The sequence below is a fragment of the Notolabrus celidotus genome, chromosome 5 (assembly GCF_009762535.1).
Source record: "Notolabrus celidotus isolate fNotCel1 chromosome 5, fNotCel1.pri, whole genome shotgun sequence".
In the NCBI taxonomy this organism is placed as follows: Eukaryota; Metazoa; Chordata; class Actinopteri; order Labriformes; family Labridae; genus Notolabrus; species Notolabrus celidotus.
In genome coordinates this window covers 28,638,972-28,657,973 of record NC_048276.1, presented here as the reverse complement: position 1 = coordinate 28,657,973, position 19,002 = coordinate 28,638,972, and the positions used below count along the sequence as shown (strand labels likewise).

At 41.1% G+C, this 19,002-nt stretch overlaps 3 protein-coding genes across 4 annotated transcripts; 2 read left to right on the top strand and 1 right to left on the bottom strand.

The window, feature by feature from the left end:
- Positions 1-518: 518 nt before the first annotated feature.
- med31 (mediator complex subunit 31) lies at positions 519-5,012 on the top strand. The gene is made up of 4 exons (XM_034683459.1): positions 519-708; positions 2,891-2,965; positions 3,054-3,150; positions 4,311-5,012. The coding sequence occupies exons 1-4, from the start codon at positions 699-701 to the stop codon at positions 4,522-4,524; spliced, it is 396 nt and encodes a 131-aa protein (XP_034539350.1). The 5' UTR covers positions 519-698; the 3' UTR covers positions 4,525-5,012.
- A 500-nt stretch (positions 5,013-5,512) lies between these two features.
- Positions 5,513-13,152, top strand: LOC117812582 (flavin-containing monooxygenase FMO GS-OX4). Of its 2 annotated transcripts, none has more exons than XM_034683457.1 (9): positions 5,513-5,803; positions 6,983-7,195; positions 7,296-7,434; positions 8,173-8,315; positions 8,467-8,519; positions 8,782-8,906; positions 9,234-9,341; positions 9,535-9,744; positions 11,010-13,152. In XM_034683457.1, the coding sequence occupies exons 2-9, from the start codon at positions 6,993-6,995 to the stop codon at positions 11,319-11,321; spliced, it is 1,293 nt and encodes a 430-aa protein (XP_034539348.1). In that variant the 5' UTR covers positions 5,513-5,803; positions 6,983-6,992; the 3' UTR covers positions 11,322-13,152. The 2 variants fall into 2 exon arrangements, with proteins under 2 accessions (XP_034539348.1, XP_034539349.1); XM_034683458.1 differs by lacking the exon at positions 5,513-5,803 and adding an exon at positions 5,837-5,968.
- Positions 12,166-17,365, bottom strand: LOC117812581 (P2Y purinoceptor 3). Its single transcript, XM_034683456.1, has 2 exons — positions 16,775-17,365; positions 12,166-14,913 (listed from the first exon to the last, which is right to left on the bottom strand). Exons 1-2 carry the CDS (start codon positions 17,248-17,250, stop codon positions 14,001-14,003), a joined length of 1,389 nt encoding a protein of 462 aa, XP_034539347.1. The 5' UTR covers positions 17,251-17,365; the 3' UTR covers positions 12,166-14,000.
- Between the last annotated feature and the right edge of the window lie 1,637 nt (positions 17,366-19,002).

The following is a 19,002-nucleotide window of genomic DNA, read 5'->3' as shown; positions in this document are numbered from 1 at the left end:
CCAATTGTCGGCAGGAGCCATGTTGCTGCTGTCGAGTGATTGTGATGTAAAGAGGTGGGCTTTGAGCCTCCTAGCCAACAGCTACAATGTTCCCGCCTGTCAGTCAAGTCAGCTGTGCCTCTCATTTGAAGACTTGTAATCTTAATATCTTTGAAATTGCCGTGTTAGAAAAATCACCCCCAATTTTTTGAATTGGTGTGTATGTGTTTTCGGGTACTTCTGGAGCCAGCCTCAAGTGGATCCTCGATGAACTGCAGTTTTTAGCACTTCCGCATTGAACTCATATTTTTAGACCGGAGGTTGCCGCTTGATCAAAACATATGATGTGCCCAAACGAACAGGTGTGTTATTTACCTATTTATTTTTGTTTGATCTTTTATAGCATGTGGTTAAATCTGCAGTAAAATCAATAACAAATGTATGTGATGTCGATTTGTAGAGTCTCAATGTCAGAAACGTGTTGGCAAATGTCTCCCTCTGGCGGTAATAGTGTGAACAGCAGGTGCCGTAAAGTGACGTAAATGGTCGGAGAGTAAGTCGTTTTCCGGTAAACATGGCTTCCCACTGTTGACGGGGAAATTTCTACAGCAACAAAGAGAGATCCTTGAAAGTGATTCTTTGAGCTACACGGTGAACTTGTTTATCTTGATATAGTCTGCCTTCTGTTGCCAGGACAGGAGTGTAGCCAAGCCGTCGTCATGGAAACAGGTTTGTGACTGATATTCGTGATTTGTCTCGCTCACATTACTCCGACGTGACGAGCGCCAAACTCCATTCATATAACTCTGAACTGTACTTTGTTTGAGTGTTGTGAACGATAGGATGGATTTTGTTTGGATTTGTTTCCATTCCTGTATGTTTAAGGCTGACTTGTATTGTTCGGGGAACGAATATTTCGATCAGGTGTTTTATTATTAGTTGAATTTGTAAATGTAGGTGATAAAAAACAGCCGTCTTACACTTTATGACATTTATTTATACAGTTTATACATATGTTTATGACGGTGTAAAGATCGTCCGATTTTTAGGCATGGCAACTTTATTTGTGTAGCACATTTCATACACGAGGGCAATGTGCTTTACATTCAAACATGAAAAGCATTGGAAACATCCAGACAAGCATAAAATAACAAAATTAAAATGACAAATATAATAAAACAGAAAAGAAAAGGAAAGTTAGTAATATATTAAACCATAAAATTACAATTTGCATTTAAAGCGAGTTAAAATAAGCTAAGATAGGAAGGCAGTTGCGAATAAAAATATCTTAGTCTTTTATTTAAAAGAGGTGAGAGTTGGAGCAGACCTGCAGCTTTCAGGGAGTGTGTTCCAGATATGTGGAGCATCATGACTAAACGCTGCTTCATCATGTTTCGTTCTGACTCTCGGGACTGAAAGCAGACCAGTACCTGATGACCTCAGAGGTCGAGATGGTTCATAAATGGAGTCTGGTTCGTCTAGTGTCGTAGTGTTTGTTCAACATATTTATTGATATATTACTTTACACATTAGGATTTTTCACATACTAACATAGGTTAAAATCTGGATATTGTTACATTGATGTTTAGTCAGTGTCATTTTGACCAGTTAATTTTGAACTGTTACTGACACTGTGCGACTGCTCGAAGTTAAGAAAAGCCTTATTTCTCGACGAAATCAAGTGTTTGAGCATGACTTCAACAGTTTTATGAACAGTATGAGACCCAATCTTCGCATCGGCGACTTATTAATTAACAAATGTAATCAGGTATTTGGGTAAATCAGGTGTGTCAAACATGCGGCCTGCGGCCCAAAACCGGCCTGCCAGAGGTTCCAACCCGGCCCGCGGAGCGACTTTGCAAAGTGAAAGAATTACAGAGAAGACATTAACTGCAGCTTTTCAATAAAAGTAACAACTATTTCAAATTAGTCCTCTGGGGGTCGCATATAATCTTAGTGCTGACGGAGCGCACCAGAACTTTTTTCTCAAAGTGAAAAAATAGAAGACTTGGTGTTTGCATTTTCCGGTTGAGATTCATTAAGAATTTTTAGAGCACTATAAGATGATCCACTAACTACTAACACTAGCACTACACCCCTGCATACAACACTGTCCAGCAAGCAAAATGTTCATGTTGGAGTTGAGGGGTCCAAAATAGTCAACTTTACATTCTTCATTATTATAATCTCTGTTCTTTTGCAGTAAACATTACACACTGTGTGTCAGGTGAATGGGTAACCTGTATGTTTGGTGTGTTCGCAGCAGGTTTCGGGGCTTAAAGAGTAAAATATTCAGCCCACTATGAGACTCATCATGGCAAAACTTACAACAGCTGTTTCTGTTCAACGATAGTCCATTAAATGTGAACATTTTCAGAATGTACTTGTACTTTCTTGCACTAAAACAAAGGGAAAAATTTAGAGTTGTCGTTATTCATAGGTTATTATGTTATGATTTTACTGGTCCGGCCCACTTCAGATCAGCTTGGGCTGTATATGGCCCCTGAACTGAAATGATTTTGACGCCCCTGGGGTAAATGATTCGTACATGCTTGTGACTGGGCTGGTAGCACAGATTTAAACTGCTGCATATTTGAATGGGGTTTAGTGCAGTATCTCATTTAGCTGTGTAAACAGTCAAAAGGACTTACTATAAAAGGCTATACATTATGCAAAATAAAAAAAGAGACTCTTAATGATGTCTAGAGACGATTTTAGACTTTTTTATTACACGTGAAAAGCAGAAAGAGGTGAACCAGATTTGCGTGAAACAGTTTCTGAATCACTGTCTGATAAATCAGCATCTTCAAAAACACCGTGACCTCCTCACACAGAATCAAAGTTTCACCATCATGTTGTTGCTGGACATTATTTTGACGTTAAACCTTTGGTTTGCTGTGTTTCCTTCCAGAGGAGCAGGCCAGGAATCGTTTCCAGTCCGAGCTGGAGTTCATTCAGTGTTTGGCCAACCCGAACTACCTGAACTGTAAGGGACCGCAAAAAAACAGCCCTGATATTTCTAATGTTAATGAATAGAGAGTTAAAGATTATGACTTTCTGCTTTGTGTCTTCAGTTCTGGCTCAGAGAGGTGTCCTCAGAGAGAGACCGTTCATCAACTACCTGAAATATCTGCTGTATTGGAAAGAGCCCGAGTACGCCAAGTTCCTCAAGTAAGTCTACAAACAGCTGTTGTATCGCTTTCTTCAAAGCCACTAGGCTCTGAAAAACAGGGATTTCACTTTGCTGGAGATAGGAGTTGTTGTTTGTGTTATTATATGTCAACATCATTAAATAACCATAGACTGTATAAATAATGGACGTAGCATCCTTGATGTCACCTATCTGTTTCTGAAGCGCTGTTTTGAAGCCAATCGTCGGCGGGTGCCATATTGGAAATGCTAAACTCAACCTAACTGCATTTGAGCTAGTGTGAGGTAAAGAGGCGGGCTTTGAGCCTCCTAGCCAACAGCTACAGTGTTCCCGCCTGTCAATCAAGTCAGCTGTGCCTCTCATAATGATAAACACGTAATCTTCATAGCCTCGAAATTGCCTATAGAAATGATCTATTCAGACTACACTCGTTTTTTTGTACCAGGCTTTAAACATGTTTATTTCTGCTGTAAAGATCAGCATGTTTGAATTGTTGTGTATGTGGTTACTGGTACATCAAGACAGGATAAGATCCAGTCCCATCTTACAAACAGGACTCAGTCTGATGTCATCTCAATCCACCATGAGTAGAGCACTTTGCAGCATCTAGCAAGTTACAGTGGCAAGGACAAACTTCCTTTAACAGGCAGAAACTTCCAGCAAGACTAGGCTCATGTTAGACACACATCTGCTGAGACCATGTTGGAGAGAGGGATAGAGGGAGATGAAGAGAGAGATATGATAGTGGTGAGACGGTGAATAGTAGTTGTAGCAGCTGGAGTCTGGCACGTCCACAGCAGCAGGCAGTCTATGGCAGAGGAACCTACGAGACAAGGGAGCTCAGGGACTCCAGAAAGGTCTATGGTTAAGAACTTTAAAGGGACAGAAAGAGTTAAAGTAAGTGACAGGCAGAGAGAGAGGAGAGAGGGAAAGACAGGATCCCCTTGAAATATGTAAAACTAGGGCTCAAGTTGAAAGTCCTCTTAAAAAGGAAGCTCACCACCCTTCTCTCTCTCTCTCTGTCTGTCTCTCTGTCTGTCTCTCTCTCTCTCTCTCTCTCTCTGTCTGTCTCTCTGTCTGTCTCTCTCTCTCTCTCTCTCTCTCTCTCTCTCTCTCTCTCTCTCTCTCTCTCTCTCTCTCTCTCTCTCTCTCTCTCTCTCTCTCTCTCTCTCTCTCTCAGGTATCCTCACTGCCTGCACATGCTAGAGCTGCTGCAGTATGAACACTTCAGGAAGGAGCTGGTGAACGCTCAGTGCGCCAAGTTCATCGACGAGCAGCAGCTGCTGCACTGGCAGCACTACTCCAGGAAACGCACCCGGCTGCAGCAGGCCCTCGCCGAGCAGCAGCAGCCCCAGCAGCAGCCGCCACCGCACGGGAACGCTGCCACCAAGTGATGATATCACTGCAGGGGTGGCAGGAGGACTGTACATAGGAATATTTATAGAGCTCTGATGCTGAAAGTGATGGTTGAGACACTTCAGCGTGGTGTTTGTTTTCTTTCTTGCTTTACGTTGTTTGAACAGGATGCTGATTAAAGATTGACGACCAGAGTTTGCACTGAGTGGGACATTTTGGAGCTAGATGACAAACTCAGTCTGAGCTCTGTCAGATCAGCTGAACTTTAAACCAACACTGATAAATCTCGGTCCAGAGATAATGTGTCCACATAGCTGCAGTTACAGTCAGTTTATAGCTGCTTTTTCACACATGCCCACAACTCCTGAACACTTAACAAAATGTTCAGGGAACACAAACAGCTAATATTTCCACCCCGACTTCATCTCGGATTTTTCCCGCCAGCCCCCCTGGAAGAAATTTTGGTTGAATGATGTAAGTTTACTGAAAGGATACAAAAAAAATGAAATGAAATAATACAATAATATTCTGACTCTTCTGTGTGGATCCTTAGAGGTAGAGACAAAACAGCTGCTGAGAAAATATTAAAAACTATTTTATTCGTATAAGACTTAATTCAGAAACATGTCTGCTTCTACTTCATTCTCTCTTTTTTAATACAATATTTCAATCTGAAGCTTTTATGTTTTGTTTCCTCATACAGTTTGTCTGTTTCACATGACAACAAAAGTAGTAATTTCAGAAAGCTAAAGCGTCTGCTAAATAAAGAGACAAAGTAGAATTTAAACATCTATTTTTGTATTTGCTGATTGCTTACCAAACTTGTCTGTTAATCTTATAACAAATTCTGTGATTATTGTATCATTTTGAGCATGTACTTGTGTATTATTTTCTCAAATCATTATTTAGTATCATCAATAAAAAATATATTTCTTTTAAAAAATCAATTTTTTCCTCCATGGTTTATTTCTATTTTTAGAAAACACCTAGTACTAATACTAACTTTAAAAAAAACAGAAACAAAAAATCACAGCATATAAAATATTTAGTTAAAAAACAAAAAAGAAAGTGTTTGCAACGCTTTTATTTTGAAGGATTCTCAAGGGAAGTCACTTTGTGACGTCTACCGGAACAATGTGAACACTGAACTGTTATCTTCAGTACACCATTCTCGTTGTGTCTTCAATGTAAAGGTGTTATAACGTGAATCGTGTCCCACAGCAGATTACACCGATCAGGCCAACTTCCAGCGATGTTTCGTTAATTTCCGCAGCAGACAGTTAGGAAACCGGAACGAGTACGGAAGGAGGCACTACGGTAACACGTTGTTATTAATAGATCTGATAAATCCAGTATTTTCATGTCAAAGTGTCGTTTAACGGGCTACACAGCTAGCAAGACAACGTTAGCAGTCGTTCTCTGAGCGGACATGCGCAGTGTGTTGCTTCTATTGAATGAAGATTATGATTTCATCAGTGTCTTGTTAGTGTTGTGTTTACTTTTTTGTAAAATTGACTGACCTTCGAGATTAAGACCCTGTAAACTGAAAACGTAGCTCGTGGTTTGTTTTATTGTGATATTTTAAGAACTGTTTGTCAAATTGTAATTTAACTTTAACAACGTTCAGTCTCAACTGGTCAAAGTCCAGATTATACCTGTTGCTTCAGGTAAATGTGAACAGTCCATAGGAACTGAGCAGAGTACATTGACTGAAGTACAGACCTTCCGTGTGTGTGTGTAATCTGTGAAGTCCTTTATGTTTTATTATATTTTAACTTTCTGAATCAAATTGTGAGTACTTTGAACGAGGGCAAAAAAAACAGAAAATATATTTGAGGTGTGTATAATTCTATTTAATTCTAAGAAAAAGGTCTGAAATAAAATTTGACTTTCATGTCAGAATTGAAAATAATAATTAAAAACATTACATCTTTCAATTTTTTTTTTTTGCAACCACTCCAAAATGTTGACTTCTTTGGGGGATTTTAAATTTAATTTAATTTAAAAAAATACCAAAACCAAAAAACCAAAATTTATTTTCAGAGGCCTACATCCTCTTCCATATGTATCAGCACAAAAATATATTAAAATAACATTAATGAAAGACAACAAAGGAATAAAACCAACTTTCCCACCCTTTATATTTCCTTTACAGCCAAACATTTGGTCTATTCACAGGATTAACAAATATTGACATACATACTTGTGGTGTCCAACAATAATAGCTATACTTGGTATACTTTCTTTAAAATAATCACTTTCTGCTCATCCTGTATTTCCACAAAAATCAGAAACTGAAAACAGATTTGCATCTCAGAGCTTGTTTATTTGTTTTTTGCTTTAGATTTTTCGAGTGATGACTGACGCCTACATTTGGAACTACAATGTGCTGTATTTTTATATATATATTTAATGTGGAGTTCTCTGCTGCAGGACAGGACACACACACTTCTTGTTAGTGTCAGAATAAACCCCCAGCGTTGCTCTCTCTCTCAGGATATAGACGATGTTGCAGAGAGTGGCGGTGGTCGGTGCCGGAGCTGCAGGGCTCTGTGCTGCCAGACACATCCTGTCCCGCCTGAACCACTTTGCCCCCCCAGTGGTTTTTGAGCTCACAGAGAACATCGGAGGCACCTGGTGTTACGACGAACGGGTCGGGAGGTACGACAATGGGCTGCCGATACACAGCAGCATGTACAGAAACCTCAGGTAAGATGCAGGCAGTGGCAATAACTTTCCTTGATTACAAACTTGCTTTAATAAAACAAAGAGTTAATCAAATGTTTGTTGTAATTTGATCTCCCCATAGAACCAACCTTCCCAAGGAGGTGATGATGTTTCCTGATTTCCCCTTTGACCCCCAGCTGAGCAGCTTCCTGCCCCACCAGGAGGTCCAAAGATACCTGGAGAGGTACTGCGACAGCCACGACATCCGGCCTCACATCAGGGTGAGTCAACCTGCGAGTCATCTACAGACTGTGAATACAGGGCATAGACAACATAACGTCACCCACTAGCTTCATCACTGCATAAATGAAGCCCCATTTTGGCATTTAGCCACCGCCATATTGGTTTTCTGGAGCCAGAAGTGACATAGGATGGAGAGAGTGGCGCTGGATAATGAGGGGTTAGTAAATAGTTATCTGGCTAGCATCTGGTTAACCCTCGTCTTCCTCTCAGAGTCTCAGAGTGAGATTCTATTTGATCCTAAACTTTCTTTCTCCCAAATCTCCAGTGAGAGAGCAGCAAACATGCACATTTCACGTAACTGAAAATAACTGGTCCTGGCTCTTTTGGGATAAACTCACATTTGGAGACAGCGTCTAGTGTACACTCAAGGAACTGCAGTTTTTTAGGACTTCAGAATTGGTTTAGTTTTTTTAGTGTTTGTGTTTTTACTTACAATAAAGACCAACTAAAAATCCTTAGTTATTAAAAATGAAAACAAAAACAAATTAACTACTGAAAAACTACAAATACCAAAATTGAAAGTGCAGAGACTCCCCCCATGTGTCTCTCATCCCCCACCTTTGCCTCCCTTTTCCATGGCGACTATGCAGTAAATCTCATCAAGATTACATTTTAACAAGGGGCTTTATGGGGATTGACTCACCTTTGGAGACCTCTAGTGGGCACTTGAGGAACTGCAGTTGTTGGGACTTCAGTTATGTTTGTATGTGTTTCAGTTTAACACAGTAGTGGAAAACGTGAAACCCGTTGTTGTAACAAAAGGAGGCAAGGTGACTAGGACGACGTGGGACGTGACATCATACGACTCATCAGGTCATCAGAAAACAGAGACCTTTGACTCGATCTTTGTCTGCTCGGGGTGAGATATGAGAGATCATTTATTATTTTACTCCTTTTCATCTTTTATTAATTTCAATTAGCTTCTAAACTAATTTCCATTATTTATTTTTGGTCACAGTTTGAAAATTTTTGTTTTGGTGTTGCAACTTTGAATATTCTTTGTCTTGAAGGCACTACTCGGATCCTCACATCCCCAACATACCAGGCATAGAGAACTTTAAAGGTACACTCAACATTATCAATAAACATGCCTGTTTAATTTATTGAATTATTTTACTTATTTTACGGCTTTAATGACAAAAATGAATTAAAAAAAGATTCAGAAGCCTTTACATCGCTCTCTTCGGATTCACCAGACTCCATCAACAAAAAGTGACTTTACCACAATCTGTGCTACTGTTTTTTTGTCTTTATGCTAAGCTAATCATTTGGTCTTGTCTCTGTGTTTGAGTGAAGCCTGCTTCCCCTTGTATCTCTCCTAATAGGAAAGGTGCTCCACAGTCATGCATACAGGTTTCCTGAGCCTTACTCAGGTCAGTCCGTGGTGGTTCTCGGAGCTAAAGCTTCAGGATTGGACATCTCCATTGAACTAGCCAACGTTGGTGCTCAGGTATCAAACAACACACCTGCAGCTCTACCTTACACAAGAGTGTCACTTAAAGGGATAGTTCAGGTTTTTTAAAGTATGGCTGTACTTGTTAATAGTAGGTGTATTACCCATAGGGGATCCCGGTCAGCTGGGTCTCTTTATTGGGGAACCGAGTGGAGGAAGTGTCTCTGTGAAAAATATAACAGAGAACATGCTCTAGATCAGCTCTTTAAGTCTGGTTATATATGAATAAAAAATTATGATTTCATTCATGTCAAAGAGACCATGTGTGATGGAATCTGGAACCAGCTAAAAGTCTTCACAGCAGTATCCCTCTCTTTCTTTCAGGTGACTTTGAGTCATGGTCGTCCTCGTTTAACCTTCCCTCTTCCTCCTCGGATTCATCAGTCCAGTCCAGTGGTGGCAGTCGACGAGGACGGCAGCATTCGCTTTCAGGTGACTGAATTCTACCTGCTTGAATATATAGTTTGGTTTCTGTTTATTAATCTTGAGTGTGTCAGTATGCAGACGATGCTGTGATGTGATGACTCACAGATGTAAAACCTACTTAACCTCCAGTGCCTCAGAGAAAACTGTGACTGTTATAAAATTACTACCTGCATGTTTAAATGAGAGCTACCTGTTCCAGGATGGCTCACAGAGCCCAGCTGACGTCCTGATGTTCTGCACCGGGTACAACTTCAGGTACCCGTTCCTGGACGCGGCCCAGCTGGGTCTGGAGATCCAAGACTACATGGTGTCTCCGCTGTACCGCTTCCTGATGCCTCCTGCCTTCCCCTCACTCTTCTTCATCGGCATCTGCAAGATCATCTGTCCCTTCCCAAACTTTGACTGCCAGGTGAGCTCAGTGAGACGAAGGTGAGAGGAGGGACGCTCGTCCAGTGAGTGAGGAACAGGTCGTTTTATGGAAGGTTACTGAATCAAGACAACATTTGTGACCAAAACCACCAAAATTAGGAGCTTGTCCTACAAATTTATGATAATCTCCAAAACTATTGGGTGGTTATTGGTTATTTTTTAAATATCTCACATTTCTATGTATTATTTCCCCCTCGCTCAGCGTTGTAATCTTTCATAACTTTTTTATGTGTATGTCAGAAGAAAAAAAAATACACACTAGATTATTGCTTCTTTTTTTTTAAGTTATATTTTTCGGCATTTTCATCTTTACATGATAGGACAGCTGAAGCGAAACAGGAAACGTGGGGAGCAGAGAGAATGGGGATGACGTTCAGCAAAGGGTCGAAGCCTGGTATACAACCAGCCACTGCTGAGACGAAGGCGATAGCCTCTATATATAGGGCGCATGCTTAAACCACTATGCCGATGACACCCTGGGTTTCTATATTAAAGAAAGCTTTAAAAACAAATGCACCCATAGAAAGGCAATGTGCATAGTTACGTCAACCAGAGACAGAGCACACAGTGTAGAAGAGTGTGAGGACGATCAGGGAGATGAGGAGCCAAGAGTGGGGCGAAATCTATCAATGATGTCGTGTCATGGTGGATTAAGAGACTCTCTGTCAGCAGCAGACCAAACGATCGCTGTATGATTAACATTAGAAGAGTCAGACTTCCAGATCCACTAGATAGGCCTCAGAGTTTGTGCCCCCTCTCCATGAATGATGCTGGCTTTCTGACTAGAATAGGTTTTCCTAAAATCAATAATTAATTCCTTAGTCTTTGTCACACCATTGGACAAGAAACCAGTTCATGAAGGGCAGAACCAGAAGGCGTGAGACAGTGTGTTCCCTGAGGCTTTGTATCGGTCACACAGTGGTGAAACAGAAGAGGAGGACTGTGCAACCTGAATTTTGAACAGTGCACAGAGTGAACAACCTCAACCTGGCTCAGCTGACGTCTGCTGTTTACAAAGCATGAACACGGCTTCAGATAACTCAACACCTGATTCTTCTTGCCAAGCATCACTGATCTCAACAGTAAGAGCTGTCAAACAAACAGAGATTTAGAAAAGAGATGTTTAAAATATCAGAAAAGCATGCTCAACTGGGAGGTTGTCAGAGCTTAGTGTTCTGATTTGGATGTAATATTGTAATGAATTATAAGATCTAGTTAAGTTATTCTTAAATCTGATCTCCTCAGGTCCAGTTCGCTCTGGCGGTGTTGGACGGCTCAGTCACGTTGCCATCTCAGGTCAAGATGGAGAACGAGGTCCAGCGAGAGCTGCAGGAGAAGACGGCGCGGGGAGTCGAGCAGCGCTACCTGCTGGTAATGGAGCAGGATCAGTGGGAGTACTGCGAGACTCTGGCTCGCACCGCCGGCTTCCCTCCGCTCCCGGCGACTGTGCGCAGCCTGTACGAGGAGGTGTGGAGACAGAGACGGATTCACCCTGAAAACTACAGACGGCTCAATTACAGGCTGCTCAGTGACTCAGAGTGGGAGCTGATCGAGTGATGGAGGAGCATCGCCTACAGTCACGAGTCACGACATATAACACACTGTAAACATTTGTAAACAAACAAGACTGCAAACAAAGAGACAGACGAACACGGTTCTGAAACTCTTCATGTTCCAGTTTTATCGATTAATACTGGCAACATCTCACTGCTGTCCTCTTCAGCGCTGATGAAGATAGTGCTTAACAAGTGCCTCAAGGGACCTCCACCACAGACATGTATAAGAAGGGGCATAGCCTCAAGGACTGAAAACGAAGCCAGAAGTGCCAGAAACCTGTGTTCTTTCAAATGTCCAGCAGGGGGCGACTCTTCTGGTTCTATCATTTTGATCTCATTCTATTGCTTTTATCACAGTCTATTGATTTGATCTCATTCTATTGCTTTGATCTTTCCTATCTTTTTGACCTCTTTCTATTGCTTTTATCACAGTCTATTGAGTTGATCTTTCCTATTGCTTGGATCAAATCCTACTGATTTGATCTAATTGTATTGCTTTGATCCCATTCTATTGCTTTGATCCCATTCTATTGGTTTGATCTGATTCTGTGGCTTTGATCCCATTCCAATGCTATGATCCCATTCTATTTCTATTTCTTTGATCTCATTCTATTGCTTTGATCCCACTCTATTGCTCTGATCTTATTCGATTGATTTGATCCCATTCTATCACTTTGATCAGTTTCTATAGCTTTGATCTCATTCTTTTGCTTTGATCTCTTTCTAAGTGTGGTATCCAGCAGGGGGAACTCCGCTAGTAGGAAAGAGAATACTATATAAAAGGATACGAGAAAATGGTCCTCCTCCTCAGCTTATTTATTTCCTCATGAGTTTATGGTCTCAACACAGCATGATGTTCATTTAGTAAATGATGGTCCATTTAGAGTCACAGAGAGCAGGTAGAGGGGGAGGAGTTAAGAAATTACCATCCATTTAAAATCTGGTAGAGTCTAAAATATTACCCAAACAGTATTTCAATAGATTTCAAAGAGTTTGGAACCAAAGACACATTTTTCAATTTTTAGAAAGCAGACACAGCAGATGTCAACAATACACTTTAATCCACATACTTCCACAAAACATCAAAATACATGAGATGAGGAAATGAGGAGTGACGTCACAGACTGGCCTGAGCTCAAACAACAACAACATCATATGAAGCAGGAACGTGCAGAGTGTCGACCTCTGGAAAATACATTCAAAAGCCAATGAAGGTTCATGTTGAGAGGAGTGTAGCTTATTAAAAACGCTTTCGGATTACATGTTTCAGGACTGATGCAGTGACGTCGTGCTGACATCAAGGAAAAAAAATACAAAGTCAGCATTCAGAGTTGGATTCTACATCACAGGGGTCAAAGGTCAGGTCTGTGGTTTTAGACTAAGGGCACAAAAAAGCACACAGTTTTAACAAATACAGTCTCTAAAACAGGCGTCACTACCATTTAAGCCTCTCGGGTGCATTTTTTATTTTATTTAATCTTTTCTTTTGAAATCTTTTGAAATTTTCGAATGATTCTTCCAAAATAAATGTCTGTGGCCTTTTCACAGCTTAGTCTTTCCCCGGGAATTAGAATAATGACAATAATAATAATACATTTTATTTATATAGCGCTTTTCAGAAACTCAAAGACACTGTACAACTAAAAGTTCTAAAAAGATTACTGGTCTAATCGTTTGTGTCGTTAAAACCCTGATAATGTTTAAATGAAATGTTTTGTTGCATCTTATGTCGGATACATTTCTGACTTAATGTATATGATCTAAAATTTAAGACATTTAGGATTTCTGTCAAAAAAGGCAAAAATAAACGTTTGCATACTTTTTACACTTCACTATCTTCTGGTGTTAATATTTTATTTTAAATATATGTTTAGAAATGTGATATTATTTACTAATAAAGAAAACCTCAGAGGGCACTTTTGCACACTGAAAACACTGAGCTACATTGTTTCTGTATAGAAAATAGGTGCTGACAGAGCAAATAAACGTCCTTGGTGGACAAAGTCTTGCATCAAATATCCAATCTGATTCAAGATGTTACCTGTTGTTTGATTAAGGTGTTCCTGATGCACGAGGAAGCATTTTTTTAAGCATTCAGAGTTTTTAAGTTTATTTCCATCCAAATGCACATTTTCAAACTCCTCAAAACACCAACAAATAAAAATAATAGTAAAAAAAGACTGAAATATAAAAAAAAATTGCACAAATCGTCATATTCAGGATCACATCTGTGTAGAGATGTTAACCGTCTCTACATTAATACATGGAACCAAGAAAAACTGTACATTAATTTTGTTAATATGGGTTTCCATCGTTTAAGCAACAAAGGAAGATATTCCAATAATGTCATCTCACCAGTGTCCTCTTTTGCAACTTTAATGGCACCGTCTGAAGAAGCAGCACCACCTGCTGGGCAGCTTAACAACTAACTCTTAACATCCCCAAACAATCACAGAATACAAATGAATCAATGAGTTTTCTTTCACTGATTTTTTCTAAAGGAATATTTTTTATCCTTTCTTCTTAATTTAGATCGATGGTATCAGAACCAAGATATCGCATACAGACTTCTACATAGAAAATGTCAACCCATTCCAAGCACTCCTGAGCAACTTCCTGTTTTAGCTTTAGATTTACTTCCCAGTGAATCATGTTTTTTTATTAACCACACTAGAACCTTCTAGAAGATGACCCTTGAAGACTTGGACTCATTCTCCATGTGCACCTCCCTTTCAACCTTCTCAGTCGCCTCCTGGTCTTCCTCTCCCACGCCCTCTCTTTTCAGGATCTTCAGCGGCCACCAGAGTGATCCGTTCCTGCGATCCCTGCGGACTTTGTGTTCTACAGGCCAGCAGCAGGGGGCGCCTTTATCCCCAGTCAGGAAGTAGAGGAGGGCGTTGAGCCAGGCATTGCAGGAGGCCAGTGGGCGGGTGACCTTGTAGCAGATGGACACAGCCTTCATGGCGTTGCAGCCGCCGAGCTGCCCCCGCCGCAGGAGCAGGAACAGCGTCCGAGTCACATGGAACGGCAGGAAGCAGAGCGCAAACAGCAGCGTGATGGTGACAATGGTTTTGATGGATTTCCGTCGCCGTCTGATGTAGTGTGAGTACTGGGATCCAGAGATGGAGACAGAGGTTCTTTCCCGTTCTCTGATTCCTTCTGTTGCCCAATCTCCCACCGGACCGTCCTCCACGCCCTCTATTGAACTGGGAGGGGAGCGCAGCGTATGAAATATCGTCCTGACCACCTGAGAGTAGCACCAGGCGATGATAACAAAGGGCACAAAGAAGCCCAGCAGGTGGAGAACGATGCCGTAAGGCACGTAGTCAGCAAACTCCTTATCAATGGCGTCGTCCCAGCAGTTCATGTATCCTTCCTTGTCCTCTAATCGAAGTCCAGTACTGTTCCTGCCTTCATGCCCATTTTCAGTCTCAAGATGCCCCCCTCCTCGATGGACGTACCCTGTCTGGGCGAACCTGAAGATGGGGCAGGTGAGGATGAAGACCACCACCCATACCAACGCACAGGTTCCCTTCACCACCCGCTTGCTCTTCAGAGTGATAGTCCTCATGGGATGGCAGATTCCCAGGTACCTTTGAACAAACAACCAGGGGTGAGTTAAAACCATCACTTTCTTATTGCTTAGATTTAACTAGAACAAAAGTTGGTAACTTATAGACCCTTCTTGCAAAAAACAATACAGGTAAGCCAGGTATGGGGCCAGGGGAGATTTAAATTTCAGTCAAACTCCTATCACACAGTCAACAGTGCTTTGACCCTTGGCCATAGAGAACTACATCTTTGAGTCTAAGTAGACATTTGTGCAAAATTTGAACATGTACCCTCCTTGCACTCTTGAGACCTTTTTTTAACAACGTGGGACAAATGGTGGAAATTACGAACTGTTGGAGTGACTGACAACACAGTCCTAAGGTGCTATCAGAGTTTGACAGGAGCTTGTTTGAGGAAGTTAAATGACTGACATGTCTGTTCACCGACTTCATGCATTGGTGCAGGTGTTTGGCATCTTTTCAGGTTAAACCCTAAATATGCAGACAGGCATTGCATCCATAATTTATTTGCTGTATAAGGGCCTGAGTCCATTAACTGCATTTTTTTTGCACTGGCAGCACCGATTACCTAAATTGCAGCGCGATTCTCAATGTCGCTTACTGTTGTTAAGTGACAAAAGTTGGTCCACAGCACTTCTGCTTTCCTTTAGTGACCAGTGTGTCTGTTTTAAATTGCTCTGTATTAGGGCTGTTGCAATAACCGGTATTGACGAAAACTAATAAGTATATGGTAATACTATGCAACTGATAGGTTCATAGTAGGGGGCGGTAGTGGTCATTTATGCTGCTTGCCCCCCATCATAAAATGGAGGACAGACAAAGAGGAAGCAGAAGAAGCTATCCTAAAATCCTATCCAACAATGACTGTAAAAGGAAGAAAATGAAAAATGGACTGAGAAAAAGCTCTGAGAGCACAGCAACAATGAAAACTGTGCTCTTGTGCTTAGGTCACCAAGCACTGAAAAGACTGAATCGCATTGGTTTAGTGTAGAAAATGCCCTTAATGGACACAGGCCCTAAACCTGCAGGTCACCTAACAACTGGAAATTTGTCACAGATGATGTGCTATTTTGTCACCTCTGAACTCTCGCATCCGCTGAAGTATCTATCATTGAGTGCAGAAACAATCCTGCAAACAAGTCAGCAACTTTGGGGTTGTGAACTCTACAGCCAAACCCACAAGGTAGTCTGACCCTGTCCCCATCATTTCACCTGCTGCTGATGGTCAGGAGAGCCTCTTAGTTAGTGTTTGGGTTCTCAGTCAAGTCAAGGTTCAAAAAGCATGGGTCAAAAATTAACTTTGTCAGCAAAGTGCTTTTGCAGCAATTTTTTGAGAGAACAGGAACAACAAAGTGTGACTTCAAGTTTTAGTATTATCAAGAACATGGCTTTAGTTAACTATTTAGATTTTACATTAATTCAGTTTGTTCATGAGTGATGCCTTAAATGCCTCCTCCATGTGTTTTATTTCTATTGACCATTTCAGTTAGCTCACATTTTCATATTGGTGCTAATGTATCTAAACAAGAAGCACTAAAAAAAAATTCCCTTTCCTTGAAGCCACACTGTTGTCAGGCAGTTGTTGTTGGGTTCTGAATTTGGGAACCCAACAACCTGAATCAGCAATAGCATTATTGTCTTGTTTCAACATCTGGCCTGTTGGAAGGTTTTGGTTCTGTCCCTGAAAAGAAGTAGCTTTACTTCCAGGAGTCCGTGTGCCTAACAAAGTAAGCCCAACCAGATGCTTCCATGAAGATAAAACAGAGTAACATCTGGTTTATGAAAGTCCCAAATCTGAAAGCAATGTTAAGACAAGTATCAGCTAATAGTTACTTCAATAACCAAGTTCCCCAATGGGCTGTTGTGTTTCTGAATTTCCTACCTGTGCACAGAAATGCAGGTGAGAAAGAAGATGGAGCAGTAGAGGTTGAAGTAAAACAAGAATCGAACGAGGCGGCACATGAAGTCCCCAAACACCCAGCGGTCTCTCAAGACGTAGCTCGCCACCAAAAAGGGCAGGGACAGACCATACATCAGGTCGGTCGTGGCGAGATTCACCATGTAGATAAGTGAGGTGTTCCAACGTCGCCCTCCACTACCAACGACGCCACAGCAGCCACTGCCATGGCGCCGGCAGGAGCGCAGCAGCACCACCGAGTTCAGGGTGAGGCTGAAGAGGAAGGTCAACGAGTAGCAGACGGGCAGGAAGACATACTTGTAGGACTCGTCGATGCTGCAGGAAGACGGAGGGAGGGACGAGGTGGGCAGGGTGCCAGATGAGTTTGGATGGTTGCTCACTGCCACCGCCGCCACCAAACTGATGTCTGGAGCAACACTGGAGGCGCGGCTCAATCCCATGATGGAGGTTATTTCTGGCGGGGCTTGATCGGCTCAGGTTCCTCTGGCGTCATCATAACGTCTGCAGCTGTTTCAAGTCTTCTCACTCATTGTGGATTCTATCTATCTATCTATCTATCTATCTATCTATCTATCTATCTATCTATCTATCTATCTATCTATCTATCTATCTATCTATCTATCCTGTTGCCTTATCCATGTCTCTGGTACTCTGGTGTGTAGAGGGACTTTCTGTAAAAGAGACAGGAAAGCAAACTTTCATTAGTCAGGAAAAGCTTGTTCACCTTGTACTGCCAGTGTTTTGCTGATGTAGACTATGTTTTGCACAATTAGCCCCTCAATCATTAACGATAACCTTCCGGAAACACCTCTCCATTCATGGAACTTTTCGCTCTGTATGGCAGATGGAGGGTCAAAGTTCATGGTTTAAATCTGAACCAGTGTTTTGGAACAATTGTGTCAACAAATATCAACACCTGGAGCAGATAATGTTGAGATGTAGTCATGACTTCAACCAAACTGTGCCACTTCATGATTTATAGATCAGAAACAAAATGTACCAGATTTTTCAGAACACACTTACTCCTCAAGTGAGGCAAATTGTGGAGACACCTTAAGAATTTAACAGGCTTCGGTAATAAAAATTAACAATACATGGTTTGAGGGAAGGATGTAGCAATGACACATAATTAGGGAAAATTTGGGACCTCATGAGTTTAGTATATTGATATGAATTCAAACATGATTTTCTTTTAGTGATAAACTCCAGAGCTTCCCCACAAACCTCTTGATGGTCAGGTACCATCACAAACCTCTTGATGGTCAGGTACCATCACACCTGCCCTAAGAACGCTATGCTCCCAGCAGGCAGGCCTGCTCATCAAAACTAAAGTCTCTAAAAGATAGTATGAATGCATTAGCGTCATAGTAATGCATGTCATTAACACTGTATGTAATCACGAGTGTTCGAACTCCCTTGTCTTTTAGGTTCCTGTAGATGCTGAATCCTTGGTAATAATATTACAGAGAATGTGGTCTAGGCTTAATCTTTTTGTAAAGCATTCTGGGATGTTCGTGTTGTAATGATTGGTGGTTAAATGTCAGTTTAACCAGACACAGCCAACATAAAACTTTATCTCTATTTTTTAGATCAACATACTGACAAACCACACCGCGCTACCAGACAAAATCTGTAAACTGTGCTTGTTTACATCCAGGTAGTAGAGCTTTAGAGCATTATGGCAGCAGACATTAACTAGAGCTACAGCTCCAGCTAGTGGAGGGAGGCTGAACTACAGCTCAGACACGACAAATGACTGACATTTCAGACAAAAATAAAAATTCAATAATTCATCTAACTAACTAATAATAAGTAATGACATGTAATTGTTTAGTCAAACATTGTCCTCTGACTTTTAATTTTTCATAAATGGCATTTAATTGAATTTAACATTAAATTATTTTGCAATATGGAAACAACAGTTTTATCCAAACCATCAAAGCTCTCCTGACAGGTCGTAACAATGTTGATTTCATAAAGTGTCTTTTTTCCGAGACTTTTGTTTTTGTACATTTAGAGGAAGAGGAAGTGAAGGCAGCTGATTCAGTGTCTCATTATTTGGCTTCACTTGTTCGAAATATGGACGTCAGATTAAATCTAAGTAAAACTAAAATGCCACTCAGATTAAAATAAACTGTTGCTAACAGCCAATCCGGTGCCAGTATGTCTCATTCAGCGTACGATCTGGGTGT